Below are 21,544 nucleotides of genomic sequence, written 5' to 3' on the forward strand. Positions count from 1 at the left end.
AAGAACTGGCCCTAAAATGGAGCCCTGGGGGACCCCACTTGTGACTGGCCGCTAGCCTGATGTGTCCCTATTTACCATAACCCTTTGAGCCCTACTCGTCAGCCAATTGTTCACCCATCGTATTATGTTTTCGTCTAGCTGTATGCTGGACATTTTGTCCAGTAGGATCCTATGGGAAACTGTGTCAAAAGCCTTGCTGAAGTCCAAAAAGATCACATCAGCTGGTTTCCCTTGATCAACTAGATGGGTGATCTTATCATAAAAGGAAATCAAATTTGTTAAACAGGACCTACCCCTCATGAACCCATGTTGGCCGTGACCTATGACTGCATTGTCCCCCAGGTGCACTTCAATAACTCCCAGGATAACCTTCTCCATAATTTTACCAGGCACTGACGTGAGACTGACAGGCCTGTAGTTGCCAGGGTCTTCTTTCTTGCCCTTCTTGAAAATTGGTAGAAAATTTGCCAGCCTCCAGTCAACTGGGACCTCTCCAGATTCCCAAGATCGTTGAAAAATAATTGAGAGAGGTCCCACAGTGACATTAGCCAGCTCTCCAAGCACCCTGGGATGAATCCTATCCAAACCCATGGACTTGTATGGATCCAGGTGGAGCAGCAAATCCCGTACATGTTCAGGGTCGGTTGGGAGTTTATCATTCCCACCGTCATGGTCCTCCAGCTCAGGGCACCCTGGGTCCCGAAGCCCATCATCAGTGTTGAAGACAGAGGCAAAGAAGGCATTAAACGTCTCCGCTTTGCCTATGTCCTTGTCTGTGAGGTGACCATCCCCATCAAGTAGTGGACGTATGTTTTCTCTGGTCCTCCTTTTTCTGTTCACCTATTTTAAAAAGCCCTTTTTATTTTCTCCCAGAGACCTGACCAGCTTCAATTCTAGTTGGGCTTTGGCTGCACAAATTTTCTCCCTACAAAGGCAAACAGTGTCCTTGTAGTCCTTCCACGTTACCTGACCCTGCTTCCAGCAGCCATATGCTTTCTTTTTCTGCCTAAGCTCCAGAAGAAGCCAAGCCAGCCTTTTGCCCCGCCTGCTTGACTTCCGATATTTTGGAATTGCCTGATCCTGTGCTTTTAGGAGGCAGTGCTTAAAGAATGACCAGAACTGATGGACACCAGCTCCTTCAGAAGCAGCTTCCCAGGGGACCTTACTAACTAGTTCCGTGAGCAGCCTGAGGTCTGCTCTCCCCATAGCTAGGGCTGAAGTGTTGGTGGCAGTTTTCCTCCTGTCACCAAATATTTTAAACTCAACTGCTTCATGGTCACTATGACCAAGACGGCTGCCAATTGCCACGTCCCCCACAAGACTCTGTTCTCAAGCAACAGATCTAGGAGGGCACCTTTCCTAGTTGGCTCCCTTAGCACCTGCACCAAGACGTTATCATCGAGGTGCTTTATGAACCTCCTGGACCTGCTTGTGTCGGCCATGTGATATTGAGAGTTAACACCTGGCAAGTTGAAGTCCTCCATAAGGACAAGGGCAGTTGATCTTGAGATATTTCTTAGTTCCTCAGAGAATAATTCATTGGTGTCTTCATCCTGGCCGGGTGGTCTGTAATAGACTCCCACAACGACATCCCCTTTATTTGTTTGTCCCTTAATCCTTACCCAGAGGCTCTCAACTTTGCCATCACCAACTGCAAGCTCCACACAGCCCAGTCCCTCCTTTACATACATTGCCACCCCACCGCCTCGCCTGCCCTGCCTGTCCCTCCTGAGGATCCTGCAACCATCTATTGCAACACAACAGTCAGTCACAGGACCCATCCCACCAGGTTTTGCTTATGCCGATGATGTAGCTGTGGGACTGGGCCAAGATTTCTATCTCATCCAGTTTATTCCTCATGCTGCGTGTGTTTGTGTAGAAGCACTTCAAATGCGCCTCATTGTATGCAGCACCTTGTGGAGCAAACTGAAGGACCTCACTAGCACACAGTCCCTCTGACTCTGGCATGCCATCCCATAGCTTATCACCGGCGGGCCTGGTTTTCTCTCTTTCCCCCTTCGACTCTAGTTTAAATCCCTATCTATCAGCCCTGCTAACTCCTGGGCAAAAATCCTTTTCCCCCTCTGAGAGAGGTGCATCCCACCTGGTGCCAGCAGACCTGGTACCACGTAGACCTTCCCGTGATCAAGAAACCCGAAGTTCTGCCCACGGCAGCAGTCTCAGAGCCACATATTGATGAGCCGAGTCTGCCTGTTGATGTTGATTCCTGCTACAGGAAGGACATGACCTGTGCCCCTAATCCTTTAACCAGTCGCCCCAAAGCCCTAAAGTCCCTTTTGATCACCCTTGGACTTTTCCTTGCTACCTTGTCATTACCAGCTTGAAAAAACAGTAACGGATAGTAGTCAGTGGGCCATACCAGCTGAGTGACTTTCCTGGCAATGTCTCTTACACGAGCCCCAGGGAGGCAGCAGACTTCCCTGTGGGTTGGGTCCAGACGGCAAATCAGGCCCACTGTCCCTGTCAGAAGGGAGTCCCCTATGACGATAACTCTCCTTTCCTTCTTGATAGAGGATGTAGTGATGCAGGGGGTAGGTTACCTAGCCTTAGGCACCCCTTCCAATTGTTATGGGCTTTTGTCTGCATCATTGTTTGCTTGACTGTCAAGTTCTAGAGCCTCATACCTGTTGCGTAAAGGTAGCTGGGAAGGTGAGGTAGGCAGGGAAAGTGCTCGCCTACCGCCTCAAGCAGAAACCTGCTTCCATTCCCCCTCTTGTCCTAGGTCCCCTCCTACTGCCTGGTGGGTTGGGGGAACCTTTGTCTTTTGTGTAGTGGCTGGCTCATGAGTCTGTCTCAGAGAGGGTAGAGTCAATTTCCCTCTCTAACTCCCTGATGCTCCTCAGCCTACTCACCTCCTCCCAAAGCTCTGCCAGCAGGCTGAGCAATTCTTCAACCTGGGCACACCTCCCACAGGCATACCCACTGCTGCTGTCAGACACTGACAGAAGACTCAGGCACACCCAGCAGCCCAAGACCTGGATGGCTGCGTGTTTCCCCGAGACCTGTGTCTGGGTAGCCACATCGGTAGCTGTGGCTGGAGAGGCCACAAGGGATGCAGAGGCCACGGCTTTCTGTCGGGTGGATACCATGGCTGGACTCTTCACAAGCAGGTTACAACCACCGTTGGAAAACAAGCGGTGAGAGCGCCCTCCCTGCTCACCCTGCCTGCACGAACTGCCGCGCAAACTGCCACGCTACACCCGTCCTGTTTTTGTTCGCCCATCCTGTTCACCGCGCTCCTGGTCGCTTTCCCTCCCTAGGGGCCGCCTTTGTACGGCAGAGGAGGGGGCGCTGCTGGCTTCGCAAGCGCCTGGTCAGCTGCCCTCGCGAGGGCTGCCGTGTCCTAGCTGCTCCCTCGGTTGCCTCGAGTAGCCTCTATGCAGGAAAAAAGCCCTGCCCGCCTCGATCCCCTGCTCCACTGCAGAACACGTCTGCCCTGGAGCTGACTGAACATGGTGAAAAAGAAGATGTCCAGCTTTTGGTACACAATGAAAAAGATTCAGATCGAGGAAGTATTGTAGATGAAAGGCAGGGAAGTAAAGGCTTTAGGGGGGAAGTAGGATTTAGTCCAGTCACGGGGAGAATGAAGGCATGAAATCCGGTAGCAATTCAGTCCCCACTTCAGGAAGAGGTAGGACTCCAGGGATTACCGTTTTTTGTAGAAGTACATTTTCATCTTCTGGCTTAATAAATTGGAAAGAGTCAGCTGTGTCCTTCCAATAAAATCCTGAGAAATGAACTGAGTATTTCAAATGATTGTGCTTAATCACAGTCCTGACTGGAAAGACATGCATGTTTTGTTGAATGTCAGAAGAGAGACGTTTGGTGTTAAAGAAGGCAGGAAAACAGGAGAATTAATGTCAGGGAAGGGACGGAGAGGTTAATGCCAGAACAAGAACCTCCTTGGGATCCAAATACAGACGGAGGTAAAATGCTTGTAAAAAAAATAATAAATCATCAGTTAATTTTGTATGGAAGTAAGCATGGAGTACTGAAGCCTAAGAATATTTCTAAATTATATCAAGTAACTCAGGGTCCTAATGAGGACCCATCAGCATTTTATGAAAGATTATGTGAAGTAGCTAGGAAATGGACAGATTTAAATTCTGATGATGAGGCAAATAAAAAAACATTTTTAATATGCTGTTTATGGCACAATCAGCCCCTTATATTTGGAAGAAGTTGCAGAGAGTTAGAGGGAGTTTCAGGAATGTTTGTTTCCCAATTAATTGAGATAGCTAATGAGGTATATAATAATCAAGATGAAGTAGAGAAGAAGGAAAGATAAAAAGAGAAACCGAAGAATGCAAAAATGCGAGGAAGTTTGCTTGCAACAGCTATGGTTCAAGCCCAAATGTTGTCACGTAGTAAAAGATTTCAAAAAGGAGGAAGAGGCAGGATGATGGGAAATCAAGGCATAGGAAGAGGATGAGGGAGATATATAATATCTCCCCCTCACCCATCTTATTCATTGGGATTAAATCAGTGTGCATATTTTTGGGAAGAGGGGCACTGGAGGAACGAATGTCCAAAAGTGCACTAATCCAAAGAGCCAAAATTAACAAATGTTCCTGAAGTGGGCTTGTTAATGACTGGCATGGAAGACTCGAACTGAAGGGGACCGGGGTAGAATCATCTATGGCCCCAGCAGAGCCCCTGGCTCCAGTAAAGGTGGGGAATGAGATTATAATATTTTTAGTAGATACAAGAACCACTTATTTGGTAGTAAACAGTTGCAAGGGACCACTGAGTAAATTCTCTATGCTAGTGATTGGGGCCATGGGAAAGCGAGAGGTTAAACCCTTTTTGCAACCAATTAAATGTGAAATTGGAAAATTAGTATTGACTCATGAATTTTTATACTTGATGGAATGTCCTTTGCCTCTGTTAGGACGAGACCTATTAAATAAACTGGGTGCCCGATAACCTTTGAGAAAGGAAAAATCCAAGTACATATTCCTGAAAATAATGCCTGGCAGGCACAAGCATATTTGCTACAGGAAAACTTTGAAGATACTTCGGGAGATTAATAGAATCAAGTACGGACTGCGATCAAGGATGAAGTAGTACCATTTGCATGGGCAACTGTGAAACTCGGGAGAGCGAAATCAGCGGAACCAGTAAAACTAGGTGGGAGCTGAAGCTCTAGTAGATAATGTCAGGAGGTATGCTACTGGAGCGTGGATGTTACTAATTGAAAAAAAAAAAATTTTTAAAATTGAGCTTTGTCTTAACAATCCTAAAATACAGATAAAAGTTCCTCCTGTCGAGGTGAAAAAGAATGATTCCTGGTGACTACTGGCAAATCGATTTTTCTGAGTTATCCAGGTGTAATCAATATAGATATCTCCTTTTATTTGTGGATATCTTTTCTGGTTGGTTGTTGTGGTTTAACCCGGCTGGCAGCTAAACACCACACAGCCGTTCGCTCACCCTCCCCCCTCCCTCTCTGGGATGGGGGAGAGAAATGGGAAAAGTGAAGCCTGTGAGTTGAGATAAAGACAGTTTATTAAGACAGGAAAATAATAATAACAATAATAATAATAATAGTACTACTAATACTAATGTGTATGAAACAAGTGATGCACAATGCAATTGCTCACCACCCGCTGACCGATGCCCAGCCTATCCCTGAGCGGCTGGCCCCCCACCCCGACTAGCCACCCCTATATATTGTTTAGCATGACGTCAGATGGTATGGAATACCCCTTTGGCCAGTTTGGGTCAGCTGTCCTGGGTCTGTCCCCTCCCAGCTCCTGCTGCACCCCCAGCCTGCTCGCTGGCAGGACAGAGCGAGAAGCCGAAAAGTCCTTGGCCTGGTGTAAACACTGCTCTGCAACAATTAAAACATCAGCATGTTATCAGCGCTCTTCTCATCCTAATCCAAAACATAGCACCCTACCAGCTACTATGAGGGAAAATTAACTCTGTCCTAACTGGAACCAGGACAGATATCCACCCCTTATTCCATACCATTTATGTCATGCTCAGGTTACACTCTTTCCAATACATTCTAATTAATCACCATTTTCATCTATGATATATAGCAATCATGGTAGTGATGACATACAGTATTATATAATAATTAACATACTACAATTCAACTCATGGGCTATTCTCACCCAGTATCAAATCCCCTTGAGGTACACACCGGACCTCCCCATTCTTTTGTATTACCCACCAAGTACATCCAGGTCCCTGAGCAAAAGCAATTCCACGAATGGGTTTGCCTTTTCCTGAGGCAGGAGTAGCCCAGACTGTTTTACCCAGCATGTTTCTTACGTGCACTACAGGAACTTTATCCCCTTCTACAGTGCGTAACAGGTTTGATTGGGCAGGTCCAGCTCGGTTGGCAGATCCCCTGGTATTGACTAACCAGGTGGCCTAATCCAAAACATAGCACCCTACCAGCTACTAGGAGGAAACTTAACTCTGTCCTAACTGAAACCAGGACATTGGTCCAAAGCTTTCTTGTGTTGAACCAATTAAATCAGAGAAGTAAATCATAAAAATCATAGAATATCCCAAGTTGGAAGGGACCCACAAGGATCATTGAGTCCAACTCCTGGCTCCACACAGGTCTACCCAAAAACTCAAACCATATGACTGAGAGCATAGTCCAAAGGCTTCTGAAAATTCTACAGGCTTGGTGTCATGACTACATCCCTGGGGAGCCTGTTCCAATGTGTGATCACCCTCTCGGTGAAGAGCCTTTTCCTGATATCCAGCCTGAACCTCCCCTGTCACAGCTTGACTTCATTCCCTCGGGTCCTGTTGCTGGTCACTAAAGAGAAAAGATTGGCGCCTGCCCCTCCACTCCCCCTCATGAGGAAGCTGTAGACCGCGATGAGGTCTCTCCTCAACCTCCTCTTTTCCAGGCTGAACAAAACAAGTTACCTCAGCCGCTCCTCGTATATCTTCCTCTCTAGGCTCTTCACCATCTTTGTAGCCCATCTCTGGACAGTATCTACTGAAAGTAGTACAGTATCTACTGAAAGAAAAAATCCCAAGATTCCAGTGGAAGCAGGGACATATGTCCTGGGAAGGGTACAGGGATGCCATCTGTATGTGCAGAGATAAGATAAGGAAAGCTAAGCCACATATGAAACTAAAATTGGTAATGGATGCAAAAAATAACAAGAAGAGATTCCATAGGTACATTGGCCAGAAAGGAAAGGCCAAGGAGAGTGTACCCCCTCTGATAAACGAGAAAGGTGATCTAGTAACCACAGACATGGAGAAGGCTGTGGTACTCAACAACGTCTTTGCTTCAGTCTTCACTGGCAGTCAGGCTTCCAACGTCTCTTGAGTCCCTGAACCTCTAGTCAGGGGCTGTGGGAGCAAAGTCCCTCCCAGTGTAAGAAAAGAGCAGGTTCGAGACCACATAATGAAACTGAACAGGTACAAGTCTACGGGGCCTGATGACATGCATCCCAGTGTCCTGAGGGAAGTGGCTGATGTAGTTCCCAAGCCTCTCTCCATAATATTTGAAAAGTCCTGGCAGTCAGGTGAAGTCCCTGGTGACTGGAAAAAGGGAAACATCACTCCCATTCTTAAAAAGGGCAGAAAGGAAGACCTGGAGAGCTACAGACAGGTGAGCCTCACCTCTGTTCCTGGGAAGATCATGGAACAGATCCTCCTGGAAGCAATGTCAGGGCACATGAAAATCAAAGAGGTGATCCGAGACAGCCAGCACGGCTTCACCAAGGGCAAATCGTGCCTGACCAATCTTGTGGCCTTCTGTGATGGAGTGACTGCATCAGTCAATAAGGGAAGACCAACCGATGTCATCTACCTGGACTTCTGTAAGGCCTTTGACACAGTCCCACATGACATCCTGGTCTCCAAATTGGAGCGATGTGTATTTGAAGTAGATAAGGAATTGGCTGGATGTCCACACACAGAGAGTTGTGGTCAAGGGGGTCCAGGTGGTGGCTAGTGATGAGTGGTATCCCTCAGGTGTCCATCTTGGGACTGGTATTGTCTAATATCATTATTAACAACATAGTGGGATCAAGTGCATCCTCAGCAAGTTTGCAGATGACACCAAGCTGAGTGGTGCAGTTGATACAAGAGAAGGAAGGGATGCCATCCAAAGGGACCTGGAAAAGTCTGAGAAGTGGGCCCATGTGAAGCTAATGAGGCTCAGAAAGTCTACATGCAAGATGCTGCACCTGGGTCAGGGCAATCCCAAACAGGAGTACAGACTGGGAGAAGAACTCATTGGGAGCAGCCCTGCAGAGAAGATCTTGGGGGTTCTGGTGGACAAAGAGCTTGACATGAGCCAGCAGTGAGCTCTTGCAGCCCAGAAGGCAAACTGCATCCTGGGCTGCATCAAAAGAGGCGTGGCCAGCAGTTCAAGGGAGGTGATTGTCCCCCTCTCCTCTGCCCTTGTGAGGCCCCACTTGGAGTACTGCGTCCAGGTCTGGAGCCCCCAGGAAAAGATGGGTATTGATCAGTTAGAACAGGTCCAGAGGAGGACCACAAATATGATCAAGAGGCTGGAGCACCTCTCCTATGAAGAAAGGCTGAGAGAGCTAGCTGCGGTTGTTCACCCTGGAGAAGAGAAGGCTCCGTGGAGACCTCATTGCAGCTTTTCAGTACTTAAAGGGGGCTTGTAAAAAAGATGGAGGGCAACTTTTTGCTCAGTCAGATAATGACAGGACAAGGGGGGATGGTTTTAAGCTAAAAGAGGGGAGACTCAGATTAGATGTTAGGAGGAAATTTTTCACTGTGAGGGTGGTGAGGCAGTGGAACAGGTTTCCCAGAGAGGTTGTGGATGCCCCATCTGTGGAGGTGTTCAAGACCAGGTTAGATGAGGCCCTGGGGCACCTGATCTAGTTGGTGGGATCCCTGCTCATGGCAGGGGAGGTGGAACTAGATGGTCTTTAAAGGTCCCTTACAGCACGAGCCATTCTATGATTCTGTGATTTGGAGTACCTGATAGGGGGCTTGACAGGGGGCCTCACTTTGTGGCAGCAAACCCCCATGGAGGCCATAATCTTGTGGTGAGGTAGAAAGGATGAACCAAGCGCTGAAAGGCCAAATAAGAAAGTTGTGCCAGGAAACCCAGCTAAAGTGGACAGAGGTTTTCCCAGTAGTTTTACTTAGAGTCCGGATAACTCCCAGGTCTCAAATATAAGCCCATTTGAAATATTGTATGGGAAACCCTACACTATAAAGTTGATTGGGAAACCTGATCAGATGGATGTAACTGGGAATCAAACACTTACAGTTTTCCATTTGTCTTCAGCAAAAACTTTGGGTCTCATCCATAGATACATACTATTAAGGGCGCTGATTCCGGTGGATGCACTGGTTCACTCCCTTTCTCCTGGAGATCGAGTTTACCTGCTGTTGTGGTTTAACCCGGCTGGCAGCTAAACACCAAACAGCCGTTCACTCACCCTCCCCCCTCCCTCTCTGGGATGGGGGAGAGAAACGGGAAAGTGAAGCCTGTGAGTTGAGATAAAGACAGTTTATTAAGACAGGAATATAATAATAACAATAATAATAATAATAGTGATAATGATAATAGTATTAATAATAATAATGTGTAAGAAAACAAGTGATGCACAATGCAATTGCTCACCACCCGCTGACCGATGCCCAGCCTATCCCCGAGCAGCCGGCCCCCCACCCCGGCCAGCCACCCCTATATATTGTTTAGCATGACGTCAGATGGTATGGAATACCCCTTTGGCCAGTTTGGGTCAGCTGTCCTGGGTCTGTCCCCTCCCAGCTCCTGCTGCACCCCCAGCCTGCTCGCTGGCAGGACAGAGCGAGAAGCCGAAAAGTCCTTGGCCTGGTGTAAACACTGCTCTGCAACAATTAAAACATCAGCATGTTATCAGCGCTCTTCTCATCCTAATCCAAAACATAGCACCCTACCAGCTACTATGAGGGAAAATTAACTCTGTCCTAACTGGAACCAGGACAGATATCCACCCCTTATTCCATACCATTTATGTCATGCTTAGGTTACACTCTTTCCAATACATTCTAATTAATCACCATTTTCATCTATGATATATAGCAATCATGGTAGTGATGACATACAGTATTATATAATAATTAACATACTACAATTCAACTCATGGGCTATTCTCACCCAGTATCAAATCCCCTTGAGGTACACACCGGACCTCCCCATTCTTTTGCATTACCCACCAAGTGCATCCAGGTCCCTGAGCAAAAGCAATTCCACGAATGGGTTTGCCTTTTCCTGAGGCAGGAGTAGCCCAGACTGTTCTACCCAGCATGTTTCTTACGTGCACTACAGGAACTTTATCCCCTTCTACAGTGCGTAACAGGTTTGATTGGGCAGGTCCAGCTCGGTTGGCAGATCCCCTGGTATTGACTAACCAGGTGGCCTTTGCCAAATGTGTATCCCAATTTTTGAATGTCCCAGCACCCATTGCTTTCAGTGTAGTCTTCAACAGTCCATTGTATCGGTCAACTTTTCCAGAGGCTGGTGCATGATAGGGGATGTGATACACCCACTCAATACCATGTTCTTTGGCCCAAGTGTCTCTAAGGTTGTTTCGGAAATGAGTCCCGTTGTCTGACTCAATTCTCTCTGGGGTGCCATGTCGCCATAGGACTTGCTTTTCAAGGCCCAGGATAGTGTTCCGGGCGGTGGCATGGGGCACCGGATATGTTTCCAGCCATCCGGTGGTTGCTTCCACCATTGTAAGTACATGGCGCTTGCCGTTGCGGGTTTGAGGGAGTGTGATGTAATCAATCTGCCAGGCCTCTCCATATTTATATTTCAGCCATCGTCCTCCATACCAAAGAGGCTTTCACTGCTTGGCTTGCTTGATTGCAGCACATGTTTCCCAGTCATGAATAACCTGTGCTATAGTGTCCATGGTCAGGTCCACCCCTCGATCACGAGCCCATCTGTAGGTTGCATCTCTACCTTGATGGCCTGAGGTGTCATGGGCCCATCGGGCTATAGATAATTCACCTTTATGTTGCCAGTCCAGGTCCACCTGAGCCACTTCAATCTTAGCAGCCTGATCCACCTGCTGGTTGTTTTGATGTTCTTCAGTAGCCCGATTCTTGGGCACATGAGCATCTTCGTGGCGTACCTTTACAACCAGGTTCTCTACCCGGGCAGCAATATCTTGCCACAATGCCGCAGCCCAGATGGGCTTGCCCCTGCGCTCCCAGTTGTTCTGCTTCCATTGCTGTAACCACCCCCACAGGGCATTTGCTACCATCCATGAATCAGTATAGAGATAGAGAACTGGCCACTTTTCTCGTTCAGCAATATCTAAAGCCAGCTGAATGGCTTTCACTTCTGCAAACTGACTCGATTCACCTTCTCCCTCAGCAGCTTCTGCAACTCGTCGTGTAGGACTCCATACAGCAGCTTTCCATCTCCGATGCTTTCCCACAATACGACAGGACCCGTCAGTGAACAAGGCATATTTCTTCTCATTTTCCAGTAGCTTGTTGTACAGGGGGGCTTCTTCAGCACGAACCACCTCCTCCTCTGATGATATCCCAAAGTATTTGCCTTCTGGCCAGTCCATAATCACCTCCAAGATTCCTGGGCGACTGGGGTTTCCTATTCGAGCCCGCTGAGTAATCAGTGCAACCCACTTGCTCCATGTAGCATCAGTTGCATGATGCGTAGAGGGGACCCTTCCTTTGAACATCCAGCCTAGTACCGGCAGTCGGGGTGCCAGGAGGAGCTGCGCTTCAGTACCGACCACTTCCGGAGCAGATCGAACTCCTTCATATGCTGCCAATATCTCCTTTTCCGTTGGAGTATAGCGGGCCTCAGATCCTCTGTATCCCCGACTCCAAAACCCCAGGGGTCGACCTCGAGTTTCCCCAGGTTCTTTCTGCCAGAGGCTCCAGGTGGGACCATTCTCCCCGGCTGCGGTGTAGAGCACATTCTTTACATCTGGTCCTGTTCGGACTGGCCCGAGGGCTACTGCATGAACTATTTCCTGCTTAATTTGTTCAAAGGCTTGTCGTTGCTCAGGGCCCCATTCAAAAGCATTCTTCTTACGGGTTACTTGGTAGAGCGGGTTTACAATCAGACTGTAATTTGGAATATGCATTCTCCAAAACCCCACGACACCTAGGAAAGTTTGTGTTTCTTTTTTGCTAGTTGGTGGAGACATAGCTGTTATCTTGTTGATCACATCCATTGGGATTTGACGACGTCCATCTTGCCATTTTATTCCTAAAAACTGGATCTCTCGTGCAGGTCCTTTAACTTTATTCTGTTTTATGGCAAAACCGGCCTTCAGAAGGATTTGGACTATTTTCTTCCCTTTCTCGAAAACTTCCTGTGCTGTGTCACCCCACACAATGATGTCATCGATGTACTGCAGGTGTTCAGGAGCTTCCCCCTGCTCCAGCGCAGACTGGATCAGTCCATGGCAAATGGTAGGGCTGTGTTTCCACCCCTGGGGCAGCCGATTCCAAGTATATTGGACTCCCCTCCAAGTGAAAGCAAACTGTGGCCTGCACTCTGCTGCTAGAGGGATGGAGAAAAATGCATTAGCGATATCAATTGTGGCATACCACTTGGCTGCCTTTGATTCCAGTTCATACTGGAGTTCTAGCATGTCCGGCACTGCAGCACTCAGTGGTGGCGTGACTTCGTTCAGGCCACGATAGTCCACTGTTAGTCTCCACTCACCATTAGACTTTCGCACTGGCCATATGGGACTATTAAAAGGTGAATGAGTCTTGCTGATCACTCCTTGGCTCTCCAGTTGACGAATTAGCTTATGGATGGGAATCAGGGAGTCTCGGTTGGTGCGATATTGCCGCCGGTGCACAGTTGTGGTAGCGATTATTGGCACTTGCTGTTCTTCAACCCTCAGCAACCCCACAACAGAAGGGTCCTCTGAGAGACCAGGCAAGGTAGACAACTGTTTAATGTCCTCTGTCTCCAAGGCAGCTATGCCAAAAGCCCAGCGGAACCCTTTTGGGTCCTTGAAATATCCTCTTCTAAGATAGTCTATGCCAAGGATGCACGGAGCATCTGGGCCAGTCACAATACGGTGCTTTTGCCACTCATTACCGGTTAGACTCACTTCAGCCTCCAATACAGTTAACTGCTGGGATCCCCCCGTCACACCATAAATACTGATGGGCTCTGGCCCTTTATAGCTTGATGGCATTAGAGTACATTGTGCACCGGTGTCTACCAAAGCCTTATACTTCTGTGCGTCTGACGTGCCAGGCCATCGAATCCACACAGTCCAATAAACTCGATTGTCCCTTTCCTCCCCCTGGCTGGAGGCAGGGCCCCTCTAGTCCTGGTCAGAATCTTCGTTTCTGTGTCTAAAGGACTGCCTGCTGGAAGTTGGAGCAGCAAACTTTTCAGAGAACCCCTTTTTCCCAATTGTTTTCTTTTGCAATTCACGTACCCGTGCCTCTAGGGTCGCAGTAGATTTTCCATCCCATTTTCTCATGTCCTCTCCATGGTCACGTAGGTAAAACCACAGGGTGGCGCGGTGTGTGTGCCCACCATATTGTCTTCCTTGCATGGATGAACGTTTACCCCTAATAGCTGAGACACTGGTTTGTACAGGTGGGGAGGAAAATAATCTCTCTTCAAGTTGGTGGATCTTTTCAGAAAGTTTCTCCAAAGTATTCTCTTTTAGCTGGTGGACACTGGTTCGTTCAGGTGAAGGGGAAGATAATCTTTCTTCAAGTTGGTGGATCTTTTCAGAAAGTTTCTCCAAAGCATTCTCTTTTAGCTGGTGGACACTGGTTCGTTCAGGTGGAGGGGAAGATAAATTCTCTTTAAGTTGGTGGACCTCTTCAGAGAGTTTCTCCACAGCTGAGACACAGGCCTGTAGGGAAGAGGAGAGATTTCCTTTGTACTGCCAGAGTATTTTAGTCACTTCATTCACTGGGGGTATCTCCTCCGCTTTCCAGGCTAGTATTGCCAATGAGCTGGCATATGATGATGGTGCACTCTGTACAAACTTCCGCCACATGGGTAGTGTACACCGGACTGCATCTGGATCTGCGGATGTTTGTGCGTCGTCTAGGTCCTTATAAATTACTTCCCGTACGGCCAATTCCCTCAGGTACTGAATTCCCTTCTCCATGGTGGTCCATTTGCCTGGTAGACATACAAGTTCTTCCTTGAAGGGATACCTTTCCTGCACAGCTGACAGGAGACGCCTCCAGAGGCTGCGAGATCGTGCTCCATCTCCAATTGCTTTGTCAATGCACGCGTCCCTAGCAAGGGATCCCAGCCGCCTGGCTTCCTTGCCCTCTAATTCCACATAATTGGCTCCCGTGTCCCAGCACCGGAGCAGCCAGGTGACAAGCTGCTCGCCTATACAGCGACCAAAATCTTTTCGCACATCTCGTAGCTCACGCTGGTATAGAGTCCGGGTAGTTACTGTTGATTTTTCGACATCCTCATCCTCATCTTCAGTCTCCTGCACCTTTGATGGCCCAGCCTCGTCTTCACTATGCCCAGACTTAGCAGAAGACTGTCTGCGTTCTAAACGACCTGCGCCTCTATACCATTTTTTCACCTTGTCTACAGGGGCAACTTGCAATGCTACAGCTCGTTTCTCTAACCCAGACACAGGAGTGGGAGCAGCTGCAGGAGCTGGAGCTGCTGCAGGGGCTGGAGTGGCTGCAGGAGCTGGAGTGGCTGCAGGAGCTGGAGCTGGAGCAGCTGCAGGGGCTGGAGCGGCTGCAGGAGCTGGAGCTGGAGCAGCTCCAGGGGCTGGAGCGGCTGCAGGAGCTGGAGCTGGAGCTGGAGCGGCTGCAGGGGCTGGAACTGGAGCGGCTGCAGGAGCTGGAGCGGCTGCAGGGGCTGGAGCTGGAGCGGCTGCAGGAGCCGGAGCGGCTGCAGGAGCTGGAGCGGCTGCAGGAGCTGGAGCTGGAGCGGCTGCAGGAGCTGGAGCTGGAGTGGCTGCAGGAGCTGGAGCGGCTGCAGGAGCTGGAGCGGCTGCAGGAGCTGGAGCTGGAGCGGGTGCAGGAGCTGGAGCGGCTGCAGGAGCTGGAGCGGCTGCAGGAGCTGGAGCGGCTGCAGGAGCTGGAACTGGAGCGGCTGCAGGAGCTGGAGCTGGAGCAGCTGCAGGGGCCGGAGCGGCTGCAGGAGCTGGAGCTGGAGCTGGAGCAGCTGCAGGGGCTGGAGCGGCTGCAGGAGCTGGAACTGGAGTGGCTGCAGGAGCTGGAGCTGGAGCTAGGTTGCTAGTAGCATCAATTGCAGCTCGATAGGCACAAGCCAGACCCCAGCACGCCACAGTGATTTGTGTCACTTTGGAACTGCCAGAGTCATGACACCTTTTTTTCAAGCATTCTGCCAGCTTTTTAGGATTTTGCAGTTGTTCAGGGGTGAATGTCCAAAACACTGGAGGTGACCACTGCTCTAGAAACCTGCCCATATCCTCCCACACTCCCTGCCACTCGCAACTATCCCGCCTCAAGACAGATCTCCGGATGAGATTCCTAAGTAGTTGTTTAACCCTCAACAAAACCTGAAGCGCATTCAGGAGACATAACAACAAGAGCAGGCTGGTCTGAGTATCCCAAGGATATTCAACATCTCGGAGAACCACCGTAACTAACTCGGGGGATAAGAGGGTGGTGGTGAAGGAGAAAGGGAGAGTGAACAGGTAGGGAAACATGTCTTCCCCTGTCCCCTTCACAGATTGGCTCCCTAACGAAAACAGGCAATACGTGTAATTGCTAATAGTTTCCGAGATATGGGTTCCAAAGTATAGAGTCGACGTCAGTGCTGAGTACAAATACCAGGTTAGAGTCATGACCAGAAATCTCATCATTTCATAAGCCATTGTTACACCGCACAGTACCATAACAACCAGGGCCCGGAAAGGATAAACAGTGCAACAGGGAGCACATACAGAAAGTAACGCGCTATAAAACTCAATTTGGAATACAGGTACAGCAGACTGGAGATTAAGGCAATCAACATCGTGACTAGCAACTATTAAGCAGGTCTAATACTTATACCAATTTTAGTTTAACACACTCTGGTCAAATTTGTCGATATCTCAACCCTTCGAGCCCCACGTTGGGCGCCAAAAGGGCTGTTGTGGTTTAACCCGGCCGGCGGCTAAACACCACACAGCCGTTCGCTCACCCTCCCCCCTCCCTCTCTGGGATGGGGGAGAGAAACGGGAAAGTGAAGCCGGTGAGTTGAGATAAAGACAGTTTATTAAGACAGGAATATAATAATAACAATAATAATAATAATAGTGATAATGATAATAGTATTAATAATAATAATGTGTAAGAAAACAAGTGATGCACAATGCAATTGCTCACCACCCGCTGACCGATGCCCAGCCTATCCCCGAGCAGCCGGCCCCCCACCCCGGCCAGCCACCCCTATATATTGTTTAGCATGACGTCAGATGGTATGGAATACCCCTTTGGCCAGTTTGGGTCAGCTGTCCTGGGTCTGTCCCCTCCCAGCTCCTGCTGCACCCCCAGCCTGCTCGCTGGCAGGACAGAGCGAGAAGCCGAAAAGTCCTTGGCCTGGTGTAAACACTGCTCTGCAACAATTAAAACATCAGCATGTTATCAGCGCTCTTCTCATCCTAATCCAAAACATAGCACCCTACCAGCTACTATGAGGGAAAATTAACTCTGTCCTAACTGGAACCAGGACACCTGCAAGCCTGGAGGGAAGACCCCCTAACTGAAAAGTGTAAAGGAACGTATCTGGTGTTGTTAATGACAAATACTGCTGTGAAACTTAGACAGATTGACTTGTGGATTCATTATACCTGCGTGAAAGCTGCTCCTCCACAGCTATGGAAAACTGAAATAACAGGGCCTTCAAAGCTGAAAATCACCAAAGGTAATGGACTATAAATTTATAGTCTTAGACTGTATAAATTGAAGTTTATCTCTATTAGTGTGTCTACCTTATATATGTATGTATATACATACACTTTCTGTGTAAAGGCATAAGTTTCTTTAAGTTAGAAAATGAGTGGAATAAAAGCATTAACAGCCTTTTGTTGATTGAGCGTAGTCAGGAAGCCAGGGAGTGAAGGAAATCAAGAAGTGCTTTTGAATCCCTGGAGCCAGAACACCCAGTTTGAATTGATAGCTTCATATGGGTTTTTGAAGCCTGGCAATGGTTGACATCTTGGTTTCTGGATCTAAAGTTGTGGGTAAAGAAAATTTTAGTTCTACTAATTACAGCAGCAGTTTTCCTTGTTTGTATCTAAGTGTTAATAGAGTGTACATTTAAATGTTGCTCAAAATTATCAAATGTTGAAATGAAAAGATGAGACTCATCTAGCTTTAGGAGGTTAGATAAGTCTCAAAGGAGGGGAATTATGATACGAGTGTATAGTTAGCTCTGTTTTGTGTGAAAGAGATCAAATATGTACTTTGAGGAAAGGGCAAGATAACCCAGGCCTTAGAGATGTCCAAAGGATGATTAACTGAGGAACTGCTAATCAGGAAGACCCTTCTGTTGATATTCTTGAGGAAAACATCCTGACTTATGCCTTTGAATACTTCACCAATCAACGTAATATGAATAGTTGGCTGAAAAACAAGAGTATTCTAATGTGAACTATCTGTGAACTATCCTTATTATAATAGTAAAAATCATGCTCCTAGGCTGGGAGACCATGGCCCAACAAGGGATCTTTTCTTTCTGAGGATGTGCAGAGTGCTTCTGTCACGTCAGCAGTGTGCTAATTCTGTAAACAATTGGAGGCTATGGGAATTGTACAAAGATGTAAATGTATTGATTGTAAAATCAATAAGGGACTGTATAAAAAGTGGCACAGAATATCCTTAGGTGTGCCAGCTTTGTGGGAAACCACCTAATACCCAGACTTAAGCAATTCTGAAATAAACAATATCTTGACCTAGTGTGTAGTTTAGCTTATTGCATACCGGGTAACGAATCCGAACTTTTTATTGGACAACAACCTGAGCCACTGCAACTGAGCAGCCACATGCATTTCATTCTCTGCAATGTACAAACCCACAGGGTGCTGTAAACCCCATCAGCACTGAGGCTTTCAATAAAACCTGTTTGGATCATATATTTATCCCCCCCGAGTGATGAGAGCTTCAAAGCCAACACAGTTCAGCAAATGTTTTTGGCAGCTGGCAACATGTAAAATTGAGACATTTGCAATGTAAAATCTGTTTAAAAAAAACAAAATCATCTTTAATGAGTTTCATTTCAAAACTCAAAACCATAGAATTACATTATAGTTTTTTTCTCCTTTGCCCGTGTAATACTTCTGTCTGACCAATAGACAATATAAGGCATTGTAGCTGAATGCCATATACCAGAGATTATCTGAATGCATTCTGAACTTAAGAATACTTTAGATTTATATTTAGCCCTTTGTACATATTACATTTTATATGCAGAGATGTTAAAAACATGTAGTTATAATAATAATAAAAATCTGTGAATTATGCCAAAAAAAACACAGTTCTTCCATGGGTCCCCCCCCCCGGCTATTCACCTGTGCATGTTTCTGAGGTGTGTTGTGATAACTAAAACAATGAGTCTTAATCATGACTGGGATCCTAGATCTTAGATACATAATGCTTGGATGAAAACATTAAGACTGCAGCAGAGAGAGTAAATAAAAGTGATAGATTGAATTATCAATATACCTTGCCAATAGCATTGTAAATACAAAGGAAATGCAGAAGACAAAAGAGTAAATAAATAGATGAACAACTGCTTGACAATGCAACTCAGCAACCACTTTGCAAGAGTTGCAGCTGTAGACAAAGGCAGAAGAACCCCAGCGGATTTCATAAGAAGGATTTTGTAAAATGTGCAGATCAATTTAGGTGATACACATTATGAATAGTAGCCCTGATTTCATACAGTATCTAGTCCCAATCCCAAATTTGTGTGGGTTTTTGTTGTTGTTTTTGGTGTTTTTTGTTTTTTTTTTGGGGGGGGTGGGGGGGTTGCTTTTTTATTTTTAATAAACAGTCACAGAAAAAGCTACTTTAATTATTTGATGAAACCAAAAAAAACATTTGAAGGAAGGCTGGAAGGGAAGAAACAAAGTAAGAGTTAAACTTTGAAAATTTCGGGTAGGCTTTGATACCAGAGTCTCAATCATCTGAAGTATTATCATATAGAGATCTCTGACAGAAATCTGTGAGTGCTGCTATGCTTATACAGAGTATTTCAGCTCCAACCATCATGAACTGACACATCTCCAGAAATTGCAATTGAAAGTCTCTTCAAAGGATTATAGCTTTTGATTATACTTTGCATATCTTTAATGTCCTTATTGCATATATTTCTGTTGTGCTGTTTGTAAAGTTACTGTCTTTATACCCACTTGGGGTAGAACCAAAGAACTCTCAAGTACTTTCCCAAGTCTTCTAAATTAATATTTTAAACAAGGTTTCTTACAACAGAAGCTCAACACATTATCTTTCCTAATAAAAAAAAAAACAACAACAACGACAACAACAAAAGCATAACCCTCCCCCAAACACAACCCAACTGAGTTCTGATAAAAGCTTACTATGCAGTGCTTTATTAGGAAGGAATCATCACATTCTCTACAGTAAAAATTGGAAGATGATGTAATGAAGGACTTACTGAGTGATTATAGGCACTGAACAGATGTCTTCCATAACGCTGAAGCCAATGATAACAATACATCATTGAATGTGGAGATGAAAACAGGTTATTATAACCATATGTTGGGAGGAATGGGTTAAAAGCGGAAGATTGGCGAGGAGGATGAGATCAGAACGGAAGACTGTTGAGGAGGATTGTAAATACGCTCAAGTGACCTTGCAGCTGGGAAGGCGTAAAGTCTGGAGAGCAGCAATGTAGAAAAGCACGTAAATTGTACCTACTCCTTTTTATGCTCCATGTATTTGGCAAGTAGCGCATCTGTGTATAGATAACATAGGTGTCTGGTAGACTTGGACGTGCCCTATTGGACACTCTTGAGCTCCTGGCCTTGGTACAGAGAAGATCAAAGAAGCACAGTGAGGATCACAGCATGATGGTAAAAACTGCCTGCACAAACCCTTGATAAACAGGTGTAAACAGCAGGCCTTTTATCCTCTAGCATGGACCAAGCTTAGCGGTGCCTGCGTCCCCGCTTGTGTGCCTCTGCCCGGGTGTTGCTTCGGGGATCCCCCGGTTGTCAAAGTAATGAAAATAATTTTATTCTTTGTGTTTTAGCTGTGGGTCTGTGGTTGTTCCTGCTGCTTGCCTGTGCTGACTTACATACACTATTTGTACTTTTTAGTGTACATCACAGGGAATGCCCTTTTAGATTGATCAATATTAAATAAAAGGTCATTGCTTAAATTCAGCAACAGATTTATCAAAGTAAATATGAATGCATGGAGAATAATATTTTCCAATGAGCACTTAAAACATCTAATGAAACAATATAACCCTTTAAACACATCAGTAATCTCTTAAATAATGACAAAAGCATCTGAGAAGATACATGAAGGACATCAAACTGGAAAAAAAATGTAAAAATCAATCAGCAAACAAATTCTCTAAAATAAAACTTACCTTTGAGCCATCCAAACTGATTATCCTGTAGACATTTCTTGTGCTGTCATAGAAGTAGGACACAGTAACAGCATGCTTGCTGGTGGGAACCCAGTTCTTCTTAGTGTTTGGGTCAATGTGGAAGACATGAGCTCGGGTGCTGAAGATGGGTTGTTCCCTGAAGGACAGAGTAAAAGCCATGAATCTAATTGGGACATAATATTGCTGCACGCGTTACCTACCTTTTGTACCCATTGAGATGCACACATTCCACTTTTCTTAATACATTTTCCTAATAACTTCTTTATGTGTTGCTGCATATAGCAAAGCACATCAAAATACATATGCAAGCAATATGCAAGCCTTCTAAAGCAAAATCAGTACCTAGCTGTAGAATCAGATAAAGACAGACATCTCCATATAGACTCACCCCTGTCCCATCACCACCCCAGCCCTCACCCTCCATCTATCCCTTTAAATTGACCAGCAGTAATACATATGTAACTTCATTTCATTACACTCTGCACTGCAGATCTTTTAATATTCTGCTTATTCAAATGAACCTTAGGCCATAATCTGAAATTGAACTAGCTGATTCAATGTAATTACTCTAAAACAGACATTAATTAGGGTCAGGAACATATGATGTTAAACTCAAACTCTTTGTAGCATCACACCTGAATTTTTCACAGCGATAGTAAATACGTGTAACACACATAGTTCAAAGTTAACTGCTTAGCAAATAAAATTATATAAGGTAAAAAAATTACTGCACTTCAGAATTTACAACTTATTATTCTTCATGAATATTACCAAGATATAAAGTATTGCACAGAAATCAAAAAATTTTTGTATCGCTAGGATGGTTGTCAGTATAAAATTAGCTACATTTTACTGACAAATAGATTGCTTTATTGTTCAGGGAATATTGTCATCAAATCCCACCAAAGATATGAAATACCAGAATATTAAGTTGGGTTTAACTTCGTAGGTTTTAAAACTATTTTTCTTTCTCCC

General features: G+C 46.1%; 1 protein-coding gene across 11 annotated transcripts in view; it reads right to left on the reverse strand.

Moving 5' to 3' along the window:
• LOC310888667 (homer protein homolog 1-like) overlaps positions 1-21,544 on the reverse strand; it is a gene marked incomplete at its 5' end in the record, with an annotated part of 224,822 nt that overhangs the window by 128,987 nt on the left and 74,291 nt on the right. For 9 of the 11 annotated variants that reach the window (XR_014576048.1, XR_014576049.1, XM_083815595.1 and 6 more), the window contains one exon: positions 20,549-20,705. Coding sequence is in view for 7 of the 11 variants with exons in the window: in XM_083815595.1 (XP_083671721.1) it covers positions 20,549-20,705 (157 nt within the window). Of the gene's footprint in view, positions 1-20,548; positions 20,729-21,544 lie in introns of those variants that run through there. The other 2 variants (XM_083815592.1, XM_083815596.1) reach the window with 2 other exon arrangements.

Source organism: Anser anser (genome assembly GCF_964211835.1).
Source record: "Anser anser genome assembly, chromosome: W".
NCBI lineage: Eukaryota > Metazoa > Chordata > Aves > Anseriformes > Anatidae > Anser > Anser anser.